The sequence below is a fragment of the Aplysia californica genome, unplaced genomic scaffold, assembly GCF_000002075.1.
Source record: "Aplysia californica isolate F4 #8 unplaced genomic scaffold, AplCal3.0 scaffold00617, whole genome shotgun sequence".
NCBI lineage: Eukaryota > Metazoa > Mollusca > Gastropoda > Aplysiida > Aplysiidae > Aplysia > Aplysia californica.
In genome coordinates this window covers 152,932-154,697 of record NW_004797887.1, presented here as the reverse complement: position 1 = coordinate 154,697, position 1,766 = coordinate 152,932, and the positions used below count along the sequence as shown (strand labels likewise).

The 1,766-nt window shown below is 38.0% G+C and overlaps 1 protein-coding gene across 1 annotated transcript in view; it reads left to right on the top strand.

The window, feature by feature from the left end:
- The window catches only part of LOC101846527 (gamma-interferon-inducible lysosomal thiol reductase), a gene marked incomplete in the record, with an annotated part of 9,955 nt that extends 8,754 nt beyond the window's left edge, over nucleotides 1-1,201 (top strand). The window contains 1 exon segment of the mRNA XM_013087651.2: nucleotides 557-1,201. Within this exon segment, the coding sequence (XP_012943105.1) occupies nucleotides 557-586 (30 nt within the window).
- Nucleotides 1,202-1,766: the final 565 nt, after the last annotated feature.

The following is a 1,766-nucleotide window of genomic DNA, read 5'->3' as shown; positions in this document are numbered from 1 at the left end:
TGTCTGTCTGTCTGTCTGTCTGTCTGTCTGTCTGTCTGTCTGTCTGTCTGTCTGTGTAAGACATTCTTCATCTCCTTCTGTCTGATCCTACAAAAGAACATAAATAAAAACAAACATTCATTTTGGGAACATGCTTCTAATCCTGACACATTATGTTTTTGCTTCAAAGAAATAAACCAACAAACCAACAAACCAACAAACCAACAAACCAACAAAAAGCAAACAAACATTCTGCTATACAGTTTCCATGTCATGTCATGTGGTTCTGATTTATTTAAACAAACAAACAAACAAAACATACAAAGAAAGTGGGTGGTTGGCGGGTGCTCTGGTGTGGTTTACTTCTTCTTTCCTATCAAACATCTGTCGTCCTTATCTCCCCTTCTTCTTTTTTATGTTTGTTACTCTCTTGTAACACCTCTAATCTTCTTGCGCTCATAAGAACTTATGCAGTTGCGAGCGCCGTAAAATCTGTGCTAAAACTAAAAGACAAAGAAACCGTCACTGAGATAACGCACTGAGATAACATGCACCCACCCCACCATGTCTCCCCTAGGGCAAGAAACCAGCAGCGTGTGACCAGTAAGTTCTGGAGCAGACGTGGACTGATGTAACTGGCAGGTTTCAGTTGTACATTCACTATATTGATGACGCGACATGTTCCGCTAGACGCTGCTAATGCTGGCTTTCCTTCATGGAGGAAGTTCTATATGTTTATAATTAATGTGTTACGTGCAAAAGTTACTCATGTGAATGATTATAAGTATTTTGCACCATCGTAGACAATGTTCATGTCATTTCATGACTCCAAGGTGAAAAACTCCAGTATGATTATTACGACTGCTCTCATCCTAGTTGGAAGAAGTAACCTAACAAAATTATATATATGTGTTGCTATATTATTATGGTGATGAGAATGGAATGTACCCCAACGGTCAAAGTATATTATTTTGTTGATACAGAGTGCGGCACAGACTCTTTTTTGGGGGTTTGTTCTGAGCTGACCATCCTAGAACTAGAACTTACAAATTGAACATTTCAAGTTGATTATGTCTTTAAAATGTGAGCCTGTGGGACATGATTATTTTATATCAAACACCTTGCTGATTTGATGTTAAGCCTATACGTACGCCCTAGGGTCATTTTGTACCCTCGGGGTTGAATTCTTCACATTTTAGAATACTTCTAGTACGAGCATCTCTTTTAAACTTTCAGTATTTCTGAAAAAATCATTTTGACAGACTGCTATGCAAAGCGTACGGATCGGATCAACGAGTAAATTTCCTCTTTGGAAGTAGTGGCACAGAGTTCCCCACGTCGTATTAATGTGATAGTAAAACACGACGTACGGATATGGTTAAGTAGAATAGACCTTGCAAGTGACTGTGCTGGAAAAATATTTTTTGTTAGGTTTGAGTTCGCTTTCGTGGCAATTTGAAGGTGTGTTATATTTTCTCATAAAGTTTTTGTGTACTGCTGTACGGCTGGCAGGTACAGAGTTGTGATCAATAAAAACAGAAAAGCGTTTTAAACAATGCATCAAATAAACGTTGTGCTTTAAAAAGTTTTAATGTCTTCTTTTGTTCTTGTTGCTGCTGCTGCTGTTTTTTGTGTTATTGCTGTTTTTGTTGTTATTGTTTTTGTTGTTGCTGTTAATGCTGCTGCAGCTGCTGCTGTTGATGTTGTTGGGGTTTTTGTTTTCGTTCGTTTTTGTACAATGAATATCATCTATTGACGGGGGAATACAAATCCCTAACAAAACAAAG